At 40.9% G+C, this 16,017-nt stretch overlaps 1 protein-coding gene across 3 annotated transcripts in view; it reads right to left on the bottom strand.

Moving 5' to 3' along the window:
* Positions 1-16,017, bottom strand: part of DPP10 (dipeptidyl peptidase like 10) — a 575,768-nt gene that overhangs the window by 158,056 nt on the left and 401,695 nt on the right. For all 3 annotated transcript variants that reach the window (XM_083707328.1, XM_083707327.1, XM_083707329.1), the window contains one exon: positions 10,410-10,505. In XM_083707328.1, coding sequence (XP_083563454.1) covers positions 10,410-10,505 — 96 coding nt within the window. The remainder of the gene's footprint in view (positions 1-10,409; positions 10,506-16,017) is intronic.

Here is a 16,017-nt window from a genome sequence, read left to right on the forward strand (position 1 = left end):
AGTGTAAGTACCATTATGAGGGTAAAGGTAAAGGACCCCTGGATGGCTGAGTCCATTAGGACTTGACTATGGGGCGCAGCAGTCATCTCACGTCAGGCCGAGGGAGCCAACTTTCCAGGTCATGTGGCTAGCATGACTAAACCGCTTCTGGCACAATGGGGCTCTGTGACAAGTACCAGAGTGCATGGAAACACTGTTTACCTTCCTGCTGCAGCAGTACCTATTTATCTACTTGTGCTGTTATGCTTTTGAAATGCTAGGTTGGCAGCAGCTGGGACAAAGCAACCGGAGCTCACCCCATCACATGGACTCGAACTGCCAGCCTTCCAATCGGCAAGCCCAAGAGGCTCAGTGGTTTAGACCACAGTGCCATCCGCTCCCTTCTGTTATGTATCAGGAATGGTAAGAGAATGGTGCAGTAAGGACTGAAGTGGTCACCACACAACTATAAAAACTTCCCCAACCAATACAGTGATTTCCCCATCTTTTCCATATATGTCTATAGCTGATATTTTTTTAAAAAAAAGAAATTTATGACGTAATATGGGGGTTATTCAAAATTACATTAACAGAGGATCAAAGTCTGTGGCCTTGTGAAAGACATCAAGGACATTTGTTGCAAAAATCAGGACTGCCAATACAAACTAGAGTCTGTGTCAGCCAACTGCTCTCTGAATCCATTTCAGATGGAATAATACCACCCTCCTCATTTGAAAAAGTGAACATTATTTAATCTAGAAGATTGCCACTCACCTGAAAAGAATAATGTTGTTGCCAGTTGGACAGATAAGCGGCAAACTATGCTTGTTATGCCCTCATTCTGTATGTACATCTGCTATTTCCTCATACTGGTACAATGATTGGCCAGATTTGTGAATGGAAGAGTGCAGCTGTTATTATACGATACTGTTTCCCCATGTCAGATGGAGATCAAAGCAATGCTAAAGCAACCATCCACATATTTGCATGGAAGCATTGTCATTCACCTTAACCAATCCCAGAAGAGTTCCACCAGCAGTCCATCTACATTCCGTACTTGGATTATCTTATTACCACACGAGGACTCATTTCAGTAATGAAAACCAGCCTGCGGAGTTTGCTGAAACTACATATATCTCAGATACTGCACTGAAGAAAATGACTTTTGAGCCAATGCCAATTCCACTCAGGAACCTTATAAATTTGAAAACTTTGGGGATCAATCCATTACTTGGTAAGAGTTGTGGGTAAAAAGACATACCAAAGAAATTCACCTGTAATAATCTAGCATATCCAGCATGGGCCTCTTGAACCACACCAAAAGCTCCCTGCTAATAAAATGTCCTCACAGCTCTTTGCCTCCCAGTTACAATATACACAATTGAACGATTTTAGCACTTTCGACAGGGTGATGATGAAGATTGATTATTATTTTTCATTTCTATACCGCCTTGTATTTTGAAGAAAAAAATCTCAGAGTGGTTTACAACACATTAAAACATTGAATAAAAGAATCTTGAATAAAATAAATTAAAGCTTCAAGGAAAATATTTCAGATCCTTCTCTAAGTAAACTGTCGCTTTCCCCATATTTATTTACTTACTTAATTTAATTGCTTGGCTTGTATCATTGCATGTCCATAAAGAAAAGTTTAACACCTATCCCAGTGAGAAATTTATAGAAGAAATTGTTGACTTTTTTGTTTAAGACCCTCAGAGACTCAAGTTTTTGTTTAAAGAGTTTTTGACTATGTTATATTTTTCTTTATGGATAGACAAGTGTTAACAAAATAACTTATGTCTGACATTCACCACAACCAAGGCAAATTCTATGCAGTGAAATTCAGCCTTAGGGTTTTAAAATTTGGTTTGGAGTTAGCTTTAGTTTGCCCATTGAACAATACTGAGTTTTTCTAGTGCCTGTTATTGTTAAACAGACAAATGAAGCAATTTGTTACAAGTTAGTTCTGAAATATATAATCTCTAACTCTTATTGGATGCTTTTGCCACAGTGCTTGTCAAGTTTGATCTTCTGCTGTACCAGTATTATTGTCAGCGTCCCATACTGCTTTCAAACTCATATTAGAACCCATAACACATGTTAGGAGGTCCCTGTAAACAATAGAAACAGAACCTTCTAGAGTACCTACAGAGGCTTACAGAAACTTTAATTAAAAGTTAAGGATCTCAACTGGCTGTTAAGTCCTGAGGAGAAGTTTAGCAAAAGTGTTTTTTTGGTAATAGCTGGAAACAGTTTTTCTCGCCACCAATTGAACTCTATTCAAAGATACATTATTATTAAACAAATTATGTAACCTATATAGGCCTTTGGATTTTTTCCATTGTTCATATTGAGCGTATTTGATAGAGTATTGGGGTGGAATTCAGTATTGAGTTCTTACATTCATTCCGTCTCTGCAAGCATTGCAGCTTACCAACTGGAATAATCCCCTTCTCTGGCTCTTGTGTACTGTTTTGGGGTTCTCCCCAAAAGGACAGAGCCCTGTCCTCTGCCTGCACCTCAAAGCAGAGCTGGTACATCACATGAGGCTGGGCTCCATTGGCAGTAGCCTCCTTGCCCACTCTTCAGCAGCTGCCCAAGGAAGGAGACCTGCAGCAGCTGTAGTAGGTTAAAGGTAAAGGTAAAGGTACCCCTGCCCGTACGGGCCAGTCTTGATAGACTCTGGTGTTGTGCGCCCATCTCACTTAAGAGGCCAGGGGCCAGCGCTGTCCGGAGACACTTCCGGGTCACGTGGCCAGCGTGACAAAGCTGCATCTGGCGAGCCAGAGCTGCACACGGAAACGCCGTTTACCTTCCCGCTGGTAAGCGGTCCCTATTTATCTACTTGCACCTGGAGGTGCTTTTGAACTGCTAGGTTGGCAGGCGCTGGGACCGAGCAGCGGGAGCGCACCCCGCCGCAGGGATTCGAACCGCCAACCTTTCAATCGGCAAGTCCTAGGCACTGAGGCTTTAACCCACAGCGCCACCTGCGTCCCTCTGTTAGGTATAGGTATACCTCTGTTAGGTTAGGTATACCTAATTTGCCCTCACTATGATGTGTGTGCATTGTTCTTCCCACTAGTAATGTGACTATTGTTTTTACCATTGACTTTATTCCTTTAGTAGTTCAATAGAAAATGCAAGGTTCTGGAACAGGTATAGAAATTTAGGCACAACGTTCATGTCTACTGCTCATATCTGCTCAAACCTAGTCCATTTGCACGCTTTGCATGTTTTAAATTGCATCAAATCTTTGGGGAGAATACCAAGGTATTTAATGCAGCTATCAACATTCCTTTAATCAAACAATTATCATGGAAGTTGACATGCAGCTGGTTCCTGGAACATTTTTTTCAAAGCTTTCTCAGACAGTGCAGTGCAGGTGCCATGCTCTGAAGGTGTTCCTAGTAGCTTTACACTGATAAATAAGGAGACAAGCAAGCAACCTTCAGACAACCTCATAAGTAGGATCTATAAGATGTTTCTTAAAACTTTCTGTGTGATTTGTTTAGCTTTTTCGCTTTAAAAATCCACACAGAATCAGAATTGGATGAGAGAGGTCAGTTTTTTGGCATATTCAGAAACAAGATATAGAAGATTTGGACCTGTTTGTTAATCGCTAAACAGAGGATCATGGTTTTGCTTTGTTGCAAGGGCTCATGGAAACTTTCCAGGATTAGAAGTCTGTATTCTTCAATTTTCACTACCAATGTCTATGTTTTCCTTCATGCCACAGCAATTGGCAGGTTATGGTGCTTATTTATGAATTCTATGGCTGCTTGGCTGACTAGATAAATGTACTCTGACTGCCTACTAGATCCGTGTGTTTTCATCTCTTATCCCTGGGCTTTGTCTTCTATGCATCCTGTTATCCTTCCTCATTCCCATTGTAAAGTGAACACTCAAGCTCTCCATCCATCTTGGCCTGAAGCTTGTGCACCTGGCCCTGTGGCTCCCTGCCCTACATTTCTATCTGCAGTCCAACTTTTTGGTTTCCCATCCTCAGGTCCTGCTGCAGTCTGCTTACTGACTACACCACAGCCAAAATCATTTCTCACAGATCTGCTGCATTCTCTAAAAGCTCTCTTTCGCTCTCTTTGCCTGCCAATATATCATCCTTCCTGTTGCTTTTCTCATCCTCTACATACTGTCACAAAGAGCTCTACAGGATCAGCCTTCTGATGCCACATTAATCATGTTTAGCTCCATGACTTCTTCCATGCTTCTCACTGTGCTTTCAACAATTGCGTCCTTAATGTTTATCAAGAAACATTTTACCTTTCCTGTAAACTTTCCACCCTGTATGCTGGGACTCTTAGAAAAATGCACCTGTATTCAGACTATACTTAGTTTATTTTAGAGCTGCTTGCTCGTACCTAGCTAAATGCAGATTAGCACGCTTTTTTGTGAATCCTCCTTACTCCTGTCTGTTTTCTAGGCTACTCGGCTAATTTTGAATTTTGAGAGAATGGTGTGGGCACCAGACACAAAATGGTTGCCATAACACAAAATTAGAGACAGTACAGTCATAGAAGCTTTTCCCAGAATTGTATTTCTGTACTGGAAAAGCTTTGATTTGTTGAACTTTTGCCTGCCATACAGCTGTTAAAGGGACAATAAATTACAATGTTAACCCTAAATCAAAGCCCATTTGCCTGGATGCAAGCTCCATTAAACACAGTAAGACTTACATCTGAGCAAGTGATAGTGATTATGATTCTTTTTCTGGCCCTGACTTTCTTCCCAGCTGGTTCCGGATTTCTTAATTCTGAAAGAGATCTGGCTTTAATTCTGAATATATATAGCCATAGCCATTAGGAAGATGACAAAGTATCTGGTGCTTGCATCCCCAAACTTGGCCCTCCAGATGTTTTGGGACTACAGTTCCCATCATCCCTGACCACTGGTCCTGTTAGCTAGGGATGGTGGGAGTTGTAGTCCCAAAACATCTGGAGGGCCGAGTTTGGCCATGCCTGCTCTAGTGGGACTAAATTCATTTCCGCAGAGCAGACTTTGGTAAATAAAATTTTGAATACTTGCTGTGCAGCAAGATGCACGCATGGGCTAAATATATTTATAACAAGCAAAAGTTATAATGATGGGAAAGAGTGAGTAGAATGTGACAAGAAGAAGAAAACAACATATTTCTTTTCCTTTTCCTCTCTTCCTATACATCCCAAGGACATTCCAATGCAGTTGTTTGCACACAAGACAATTCTGTTAATAGTCAAGTAGGGACGGGAAAGCATCTCCCCATTGCCTCCAAAATTATTAATATTTTGCAAGCATTCCCTTCAAATATGCACAGAACCTCAAGGGCTTTGCAAGCACTTAAAATAAATGCTTGCAAAAAAAACAACAACACGCTAGTGGCTCTCTTCCTTTTGCAAGTCGAGGGAAACTGGGAATAATGCAACTTTACCTTTGTTAGAAAGGTGAGAGATAACCACTGGCAGAGGAAACACACCTTACTGGCTATACTTGGTGAAATGATTGCCATGGGTGGTATGCCCACCCACTGAAGAGGACCCTTGGAGCATGACAACCTCCTTTGCAAAGTAGTCTTTCGCCCATAGCAGAAAATTTTCAGTTTAGCCCTTCAGTGCTTATCTCTGTGTACATGTTGCTTAGAAGTGTTGCAGCTGAGAAAAATGCTACTGCATGTGTGTGGCGGAGAGATCATCCTGAAAAAAGACTCAGGGTTGTTGGTGGGTGGGTGCCTCCCAGCAAGTTTTGCATCATAAAATCATCTGGGACAAGTCAGCCTTTTACAGGCTGATACCCTGTTCCCCCTTCATGATTATTATTGTTATTAATCTTTTTTTCTCTTATAACTTGCAGACATCTGAGTAGAACTGAGGAAGGGAGATCATTCAGAGGTGGGCTGTGTTAAACTGAATTCTGCTTACAACACTTGAGCATTTTTCCTTCAGATTGCAGCGCCATCCCTACAAAGTAGCCACCTGCAAAGTAGGCAATAGTATATGTTGTTAGAAGAAACAATTATGATAATTATGATATTAAATCAGAAACAGGAAACTGGGTAGCTCCTATAATTGAATTCAGTCCCCCCCCCTTGTTTTTAGTTTCCCATTCTGCAAAAATATCAACATAGCAGTGTAAGTCCACAAAAGTGTCCCTTTAATTATTAAAAAAAAAAACTTGCTTACACTAAGTATTAAGTATCATGCATTTAAAAGATGCAGGTGCCTTCACTTTAGTCTTTTCAGTGTCTGCTTAAAACATTAATGAGAGGTTTAAACAAATCTAGTGCATGTTTACTCAGAAGTGTGCATAATGGGATTTGCTTTCTAGTATGTGTTTGGTATAGCAGTTGCCAGCATAGTTCTGCTTGTTTACTCAGACTTAATTCCTATAACAGAGCTTTCCATAAGTGTGTGTGTCATGACACGTTAGTGTGTCTGTTGCAGTGAGTAGGTGTGTTGCACGAAAGCTCCTTGTGCTCCTCTTGGGGCTAGAAAGGGATTAGTTTAACCTCCAGTTTGCTAGTAAAACTGAATTACTGGGTTATGAAATTATGCATGTCTAAAATGTGTTTGGAAAGCTCTGTCCTGTAGTATACATTGGTGGTGTTTAACTAGTGGTTAAACTAGTGGTTAAATTCACCTATCCAGCTCCGTCAGCAAATCTGCAATTGCACAACATGGCTGTCCCCACTCTCATCCCCTGTGCAACCCCCTGAAATTTGGTTTATGGTGGTGGAGGATCAGGAGGGACCCCCTGAACAAGGTATGAAGGGAGAAGGTGGATCATTCCATGTGAAAACCTGCAGTGCTTACACATAACAATTGGAAGAGTATGGCACTGATTTCCACCCAGTGTATTTAGAACTACAGCAAAGCACTCTGTTGTGTTCTCAGATGAGAATCAAGCTGAGTTTACCCAATAATTGCAATATATGAGGTCCATTTCTTGTTATGCCTCTTGCCCTCTGCTTCCCTGCCCAATCAGCTTTGTTGTGCATAGGGAACTTCCTGGTGACTTGCTCACTGAGCCTTCATCCTGATTTGTTTACAGGGAGATTAGTCAGTATTGGAATGAATGCTGATTAAATAGCCAATTTGTTTGCCTGTGGCCTTATCTGATCAATTAACTATCTTATGAAAACCTTCACATACATATTCCTAGCCAAAAGAACAGCTTCTGAGTACAAGAAGCATTCAGGCCACAATCCTAACTCAATTTACTTGAGAGAAAGCCCAATTTAATTAAGTTGGGCTTACTTTTGAGTAGACATGGTTAGGCTAGTACTGTGGGTGGCTAAAGATACTATAATAATAGAACTTGAAGTTTGGCCACTTTCCTTTGTAGGCATAGGAGACCAATGCGTAAAGAGATTACTAGTTAAAATGACTTTCAAATAGTGCAGCATTTGTGTATGTTTTCAGGGGAAAAACCTTACCAAAAATATGCGTGTAGAAAATAAATATGACAGTGTTTCAACAAGTATAGCCAATGATGAATTTTCATGGCTTAAACAATTATTAAAGTAAAAATATATATTAAGAAGTTAGTCGCTATTCTTGTAATATAGTGATTTCCAAAGATCTGATACTTTCAAATTAAGTAGAGGAGCCCTAAGATGGATCATGCACTGAACCAACACTTGAATGAATTATGGGGTCCCAAGATCCAGCACACATCACTTTTCCCAAGAATACCACCCCATGTCCATGCCAATTTAACTGTACTTTACAAAGATTTTTGCAACTGAATTCTCATGCATTCCTTTAATAGCCTTGCCTTTTTGTAATTCCAAACCATCTGATAACCGTTTTAATACCTCATAATTCAATGCAGCAGTGTAGTTTAAGCAAATTAAGGCCATTTCCTCCCATTTCTACTTCTGTGGCATAGCCTATACTTCTCTTTCAATGTGCCCTTAATCTTAACACATTTTGTATCACTCACTGGCAGCGTTTTAAATTTTCACTTTTTTAAAATTAAATGTTAAAAATCAATACTACTAAAAGTAGATGCACTCTCATTTAACATCTTCAAAAGCCTGACAGACATCTAGACCTCTTTTCAGAATCATATTAGAGAACAGTGGCTGTTTAATTACAGCATAAAAGACATAGGCCACAATCCAGAGAGCCCATTTACATACTCTCAAGGGATTGTTCATGCAGAGCCAGGCTTTCTATAGCTCTCTTTTGGTGCATTAGGCATCAGCACCTGTAACCAACTTGTGGGGGGGTGGGAAAGGGAAGCTCTTTCAAAAATGTGCTATAAAAATTGTGTAGAAATTAAGAACATACCATTTAATGTAAGACGTTCTAGCATGCTACGATAATTGTGACTGAGATACAGTGAAAATACCAGTGTTACAAACTCAGTGAAATGATATTGCAAAGAATGAATGCTGCTTCTGTCTTAAATATAGAATTGTGAAATATAATGCACTCATTAGTATATGAGACTCTCACCAAGAAACACTTTGCTGAATTTATCAGTATGAGAACTTATTTCATGTCAGTGTCATGATCACTTGATGATATGCCGCAAGGTAGTGACTGAATTGATAATATACTTTATTTTTGAATAAGAATTAAGTGTTATTGCCATAACTATTTGAATGTGCAGAAAAAAGTATGAACATCAAAATGTGAATTTACAAAATATTATCTCTGTCGTATACCAATTATTGCACTTTTCTTGTCAACCCTTCATCCAGTTCTCATAAATAAGTGTCGTAAGACGATTTCCAACATGCCTGACTAAATCAGGGTTTACTCCAGCATATGGTATTTATAGCCTAGAAAGAATCTACAAAACACGTAGTTCTACTTTTTATTGCTAACATAAAAGCAAAGGCCATTCTGTATCTATTGGTGTAGCGAGCATAGGCATTAGTTCCCAACCCTAATATGTCACAAAGATAAATTATGAAAATATATTTTTTCAGGGGGAGCATTAACAAACAACAAGAAAACAACTACAAAATCAATTACAAAAATCCTCAAAGTTTAACATCTGTCTACTGCATATTTCAAGATCTCCATTGTATTAACATCATTCCCTGTCATCTAAACTATCAACAAAAAATACTGCCTACAAACTTAATGAGCACTACAGGCAGTTATTCATAAGATCCTAAGAAAGACAACATAGTAAAAGTGCCAACCTTTTTGTCTATCAAATGAGAAACAGCCTAGGTAGCTGACCCTGGAGAACAATTTAAGCAGAAACACCTGGAACCACTCAATACTACATCTCCCACAGAATTTGGCAGTTCACTGAGTCAAAATAGATGCAGTAAAAAGATGAGAGGAGGAAAAAAGGAGGAAGGTGAGAAACCAGGAAAATATAATAGTGGTCTAGGGATAGAAGAAGCAAGTGGGTAAGACAGGAGGAAGCAATAGTATATACAGTGGCTGGGGAAACCCAGCCAGATGGGTGGGGTATAAATAAATTATTATTAGTAGTAATAATAGTTGTATATACAGCCTAGTGCATGAATATTGTGAGATAAAGGCTATATAATGCTAACAGTGACCTTATTTGACAAGTCTCAAGTCTTTTGGCATCATTAGGACATTGGGTAGAATCTACACACACATAAAAATGCTGTGAAAATGTGTTGTTGTTGTTTTAAAAAAGTTTTGAAAAAAGATAATTGAATTTGCCATAGCCCGCTGTTGCCATCTCGTGTCAATTTGTATATTGCACTTTACAACACACTGGCTATCAAAGTTTACCCACCAGATCCAATTATCAATCACTGCTGTAGGTTGTGATAGATGGATTCAGAGAAGAAAGCAGTGGCATAGGTTAAAGTTATGTGATTTTACAGTTGTGTGTTTTGCTGTACTGATTTTTAACATTATTTCAATACCCAGAGGCAAAAGAAGACACCTTTAATAGTTGTTAAGAAAAGGCAACTTCAACAGATACAGTTATCATGCAAGCTTATCAGTTTGTGAGAATTTTTTATTAGACAATTATATGTTTCTTTCAGCCTCCTCTTCTCTGCACTACCTGTGCCTAATCTTCCTTATGCATCAGGACCTTTTCCCAGTTCCAAACTTGTTCCAGAAGATTTATTCACAACCAAACTCGCAGCTTTTCCTCATCTCACATAAGATGGTCTGCAAGCTGTTTAGTTTCTTGAGCCATACCTCAACTTATTGACAACAATCAGTACCAAAATGAAATAAGTTTTTTTCATAATTCTTGTATAGATGAAGTTATGGTGGAATTATTTGGACACTTGGGTACCTGAAGTTTCACAATGTGATAAATCATAGGTTGTCCAGATCTTAAGATCAATCCTCAGTAGGAAGAAAATTCTCATGTGTAGACCTCATCAAATTAAGAGTTTGGTTGGTACAGCAACTGATTTCCCCTCTAATATCCCCATTCCCATATCTTTCTATATAGTACTAAAAAGAGTATGTGCAACATACCATTGATCCATTTGGCTTCTGGATTGTGAACTATAAATTCTTTTCTGAAGAGGTCTTCTAAAGACAATCTGCTTTCTGATGAATTTGACAGTTCATCTAAAGAAAAAGAAAAGAAAATTGAAACAGCAAATCACACTTTTTTATATAGAAAACCCTGATTAGATTACCAAAGGCTTCACACAACCCCAGACCCATACTAAAAGCTGAATCCTTCCCATTCATGAAAAATACAGATTTTTATTTCAGCAACAGTCAAGTAAAGGTAAAGGGACCCCTGACCATTAGGTCGAGTCGTGACCGACTCTGGGGTTGCTGTGTTCATCTCGCTTTATTGGGTGAGGGAGCCGGCGTACAGCTTCTGGGTCATGTGGCCAGCATGACTAAGCCACTTAAGGCGAACCAGAGCAGCGCACGGAAATGCCGTTTACCTTCCCGCCTATTTATCTACTTGCACTTTGACGTGCTTTTGAAATGCTAGGTTGGCAGGTATGTGGGAAAGCCCTGTGGTTGCTGGATGCAGCCAGCTACAGGGTCAAAGCCTGCAGGAAACGAGAGACAGTGTTCCCTCTTCCAGTTCTGCAACCATATCACCTGCTGCAGGTGATGCCGTGGTCCAGGGGACATTATTGCTTGCTTGAGCATCTTTCCTGACATTTTAAAGCCATAGACTACTAGGTAACTTGTAGAAGAGAAATTGCTATTTTTATTTTATTCCTTGAAGCTATTTTTTTGTCTCCATAAAGGCAGAATATATAGAGATATATGGTATTCAAAACACAGGTCACAGCATTTCACTGTAAGAGCTTAAGACAGACAAGTACAACCTTTTCTACAAGCTCATGTTTGTCTTTCCTGGCACCCACAGGGTGCCCCCCCCTAAATTAGGGCTGAAAGAAACATTCTAGTGTGGTTCCTCTGGTTTGCAAATCAGCCCACAAGCCCTAAAAGGTTGGTGCCCAATGGAGTAAAAGAACAATTAGAAAGTTTGCTAAGTTTCTCTGTGAATATACAGAAGGGATAAAAACAGCTGAAACTGGCAAGTCCCAATTGAGATGATATACCATTTACCTTTATCATTATATTTGGACTTTTAGATGACAAGTTTACAAAGAAAGAATATATAGAGATAGACAACCAAATTATAGTACAATATATATAAAAATGTTGAACTCCTCACTGCATCTGCATTTACACTAATCCTACTTCCTTTGAAGTATACAACTCTTCATTTGAAAGCCTTAATTCCAGTCCAAATATAGCTTATGAATCCCCCAATAAACATCCAGTTTTGCCCCTTACATCCCATCTTCAACAGTATTAATACGCCTTCCACCATGCACTAGCAATCCAATACTGAATGCTGCTGGAAAAGGTAGGAGGCCCCAATTTCCAAAGGATGTCATGAGGCAGTGGCCATGCTGATACCATGCACTATGCGACCATTTGCCACCACACTGCTCATGTGCCTCCACTGCCTCTTCATTGATGCCCTCCAGTAAGGCTACTGGGTTCCCTCCTCCATTTAGCAGCGGTCAACAGCAGAAGCTAGTAGTCTACTGGGATTTCATAGAATCATGGAATCTTAAGAGTTGCAAGGGACCCAAGAGTCATCTAATCCAGTGTTCCCCAACGTTGGGTCTCCAGCTGTTTTCGGACTACAATTCCCATCATCCTTGACCACTGGTCTTGCTAGCGAGGGATGATGGGAGTTGTAGTCCAACTCCAGCTGGAGACCCAAGGTTGGGGAACACTCTAATCCAATCCCCTGCAATGCAGGAATCTCAGCTAAAGCATCCATGACAGATGGCCATTCAACCTCTGCTTAAAAACATCCAAGGAAGGAGAGTTCACCACCTCACATGGGAATCTGTTCCCCTGCCAAACAGCTCTTACCTGCCACCTGATCGTTTTGGTCCCTAGGAAGCATTAATATTCACAACACATGTAATTAATGAGGTGTTTTCCCCCCTCTATGACAACATTTTCTGATCTCCCTGTTTCTTTGCTATAATCATCTTCAAATCAGGGTTCTGTAAGTTTATTTGAAAATCACTAAATGTTAAATAAAACTGGCACTTTTTTGAAACCCTAAAAGAATCTCATGAAACCACTGAGAGTGGGGGAGAACCCTTTAAACCATTAGACAGATGTAGCAGCTTTGTTGAAGATTCTGAAAAGCTGGCTTTGTTGCATGTTTTTGAAAATATACTTTACCATATAACATTACTGAAGATGGTATTGAGAGCCACCCATTCTCTTGAAAAATGATGTATCTTTTTGTATGTAAGCTAGAAAATTCACATCACATCACTGTCCAATCTTTTTTTTTTTGTACTAAATCTATGTTGCTACCTTTGTCTAACATTTCAATAAATGTTGTTCTGGCTTCAGAAATCTCACAAATTCACAATGCACAGTTTATACAATGCAGTAAAAGTATTTCCCCTTCACACTGCAAAAACTTTCTGAATCTTGTAACCAGGGGAACTTTTCTTTTGATACCTTTGTGATCATGTGCATGCTTTATATTTCTTGCCTCTTATTGGAGCATATTCCTTTCTCCTTAATGTTTATTCTCACATTTCACAATAGGCTATGCATTTTCCATCTCCATTCAAGATTATATTGAATTATTCATTGACAGTATGACACTTCCCAATTCCTTAACTGGCTGATAGATTTTTAAATTTGAAGATATAGATACTGAGTATAGATTGCAAGCCAGAATAGAATTCTGAGCTGTTTAAAAGCTCCACCAGAATCCAAAATCATGATTGCAGAAAATTAAGCAGGAGATTTAGCTAATGTTGCCCAACAGGAAAGTGTTCATGTACTTCACTATGACTATGATCCAGTCCTTCCTTGACAGTTTATAACCCTCCTGTCACAGCCCATGAAACAATGGGCCCACATGGACTGTGTGTGCACTACAGTTATCCCTAATTTGCTAGACATCATTTCAGGGCCTGGAATATGGTCATGTAATCTGACATAAGCAACCATGAAGACTGAGCATCAAACATACAACTAGAGTACTTGGAGTGTCCTCCTGCAATCTGTTTTATTATTCCTTCTTGCCGACTCCCAGACCTTAGCAGGCCTAGTGAACTACTTATATCCAGTAAATGCTGTATTTAGGCCCTCAAACTGGTGCTCCTCAGGATTTAATAATAATAATAATAATAATAATAATAATAATAATAATAATAATAATAATAAATTTTATTTATATTCCGCCCTCCCCAGCCTTAGCCGGGCTCAGGGCGGCTAACAACAATAAAACAGTACAAAAGTACAGCATAAACAACACTCTAAAATCATTCATTATAAGATTAATTAATTCAAGCCACTGGCAGCCATTGGGCCAGAGCTCCGCGAAGGTTGCCGAGGGAGGGAGTCAGGCTGTGCCCTTGCCAAAGGCCTGGTGGAACAGCTCTGTCTTGCAGGCCCTGCGGAAAGATATCAAGTCCCGCAGGGCCCTGGTCTCTTGTGACAGAGTGTTCCACCAGATCGGAGCCACAGCCAAAAAAGCCCTGGCTCTCGTTGAGGCCAGCCTAACTTCTCTGTGGCCTGGGACCTTCAAGATGTTTTTATTTGAAGACCGTAAATTTCTCTGTGGGGCATAACCAGGAGAGGCGGTCCCGTAGGTACGAGGGTCCTAAGCCATATAGGGCTTTAAAGGTTAAAACCAGCACCTTAAACCTGATCCTGTACTCCACCGGGAGCCAGTGCAGCTGGTATAGCACCGGGTGAATGTGATCTCGCATCGAAGACCTCGTAAGGAGTCTCGCTGCAGCATTCTGCACCCGCTGGAGTTTCTGGGTCAGTCTCAAGGGCAGCCCCACGTAGAGTGAGTTACAATAATCCAGTCTGGAGGTGACCGTCGCGTGGATCACAGTGGCTAGGTCAGGGCGAGAGAGGTAAGGAGCCAACTGCTTAGCTTGGCAGAGATGGAAAAATGCCGCCTTTGTTTTAGCTGCAATCTGCGCCTCCACGGAAAGGGAGGTCTCGAAGATTACACCCAAACTCTTAACGGACGGTGCTGGCACTAATTGCGCCCCCGCAAGAGATGGGAGTTGCCCCCCCAATCCCATATCGCCCCGTCCCAGCTATGGGACGCAAGCTATGATAGTTATAGTTTTGATAATTATTTTGCTTTATGCCTAACAGTGCAATTGTTCTGCTGCTGTTTCTTCCATTCTTCATCCCATCACCGAAATTCTTTCAAATCTGTAAATCAGGGTTTGGGCTGTAAAGATGCCATTGATAAGGTGTCCTCTATCACATCATAAGAAGTTGTGCTGGCGTGCCTCTGCCTAGCAGGTATTCAAGCTCAGTTTATTTTCCCTCATCTATCCCACCATTGTGTCCAGGCCTTAGTCCAGGTCCTGCACAACCTCTCCTGATTCAGATGTTATGGAGAAATAGAGCTGGATATCATCACTGTACTGATGGCACCTTGTCCCCAAACTCTTATTGATATCTCCAGCAGCTTCATGTAACTATTAAATAACATTAAAATAGTGCCCTGCAGCACCCCAAGTTGTGAAAAAGCACTCTCCCAATGCTAATCTCTGGACTTTGTTCTGTAGGTAGGACTAGAACCACTATAACTGAGATATTTATAAAGAGACTTGGTTGTCCTCTATCAATCAAACAAGTTTCTTACCACACAACCCAAAGCCCATAGTTACTTGGCCAAACCAGACCAATTATCTGCATACCTCAGATGCAGATTCTTGTTTATAACTGGCCATAGTTGTCAAGTGTCCCTTATTTGAAGGGACAGTCCCTTATTCCAGCGCCATGTCCTGCTGCTGTCCCTTATTGATGGATGTCCCTTAAATGATGTCCCTTAAATTTCAAAGGAAGCAGCTCCTCTCCCTCCCTCCCTGCCTCCCTGCCTGCCAGGGAGGAGGGAGGCTCCAACTGTGTTGCTTGACTGTGTTGCTCACCCAATAAGAAGTCTAAGAACGACTGGGGGGTGGATATAATAATAATAATAATAATATTTCCCCAGCCACTCTGGGCGGCTCCCAATCAGTGTTAAAAACAGTACAGCATTACATATTAAAAACTTCCCTGAACAGGGCTGCCTTAAGATGTCTTCTGAACGTCAGGTAATTCTTTATCTCTTTGACATCTGATGGGAGGGCGTTCCACAGGGCAGGCGCCACTACCGAGAAGGCCCTCTGTCTGGTTCCCTGTAGCCTCACTTCTCGCAATGAGGGAACCGCCAGAAGGCCCTCGGCGCTGGATCTCAGTGTCCGGGCTGAACGATGGGGGTGGAGACGCTCCTTCAGGTATACAGGACCGAGGCCGTTTAGGGCTTTAAAGGTCAGCACCAACACTTTGAATCGTGCTCGGATCATGTGGAGCTTGCATGCCTTGTGTGCGGCTAGTTAATGCAAGCTGAGGGGGTTTTTGAATGCTGGATGCCGTTTTGTTGCACGTGCTGCTGCAAACTTCGCAGTGCAAAGCCAGGCTTTGTTTGCAGCAGCACGTGCAACAAAACGGCATCCAGCATTCAAATACCCCCTCAGCTTGCATTAACTAGCCGCACACAAGGCATGCAAGCTCCACATGCCATCTTAAGTTGAGGCTGCAT

This window comes from Podarcis gaigeae (assembly GCF_964106915.1).
Source record: "Podarcis gaigeae genome assembly, chromosome: 1".
In the NCBI taxonomy this organism is placed as follows: Eukaryota; Metazoa; Chordata; class Lepidosauria; order Squamata; family Lacertidae; genus Podarcis; species Podarcis gaigeae.